The sequence below is a fragment of the Penaeus monodon genome, chromosome 23 (genome assembly GCF_015228065.2).
Source record: "Penaeus monodon isolate SGIC_2016 chromosome 23, NSTDA_Pmon_1, whole genome shotgun sequence".
NCBI lineage: Eukaryota > Metazoa > Arthropoda > Malacostraca > Decapoda > Penaeidae > Penaeus > Penaeus monodon.
Window position 1 is genome coordinate 6850294 of NC_051408.1, and position 486 is coordinate 6850779.

General features: G+C 46.5%; 1 protein-coding gene across 1 annotated transcript in view; it reads right to left on the bottom strand.

Annotated features, from left to right (window-relative positions):
- Positions 1-486, bottom strand: part of LOC119587748 (cryptochrome-1-like) — a gene marked incomplete in the record, with an annotated part of 40863 nt that overhangs the window by 590 nt on the left and 39787 nt on the right. Inside the window, 1 exon segment of the mRNA XM_037936434.1 lies at positions 1-475. Coding sequence (XP_037792362.1) covers positions 339-475 — 137 coding nt within the window.

Here is a 486-nt window from a genome sequence, read left to right on the forward strand (position 1 = left end):
AAGCTTAAAATTTCCCATACAATTTTGGGTTATCATAATGACTCCTAACCAGATCCACTTTGTGACAATTTTAAACAATTTTCTTTAAACCAACTAATGGATACAGTAACACCTCAAATCCCGACATCCTCCCCTCACAGTTGACAACTTCAGGTGTCAAGTCATCAAAATTTCCCGGAATGACTTTTGCCAGGTGTACAGACATCAAAAGGAGGGGGGTATAAGGGGGGAGGAGGGGTTTCACATTCCCTTCAGTTGAATAACCACTCGAGCCGACCAAGAGAGAGAGAGGGGAAAAAACCTCCTCAACTCTCGTGGTCGTCCGAGGCCGGTGTGAGTCAGGCCTGCACTTGTACTCTATAGTTGGAGTCACGCTGAATGTCATTCTTGCCATTCTTGTTGCTGCGTGGCTTCTCATAGTCGGGGGGTGGTGGTGGATAGTGGTCCACTTTGGGGGACTTGATAGCTGGATGTACTATGAGAAGG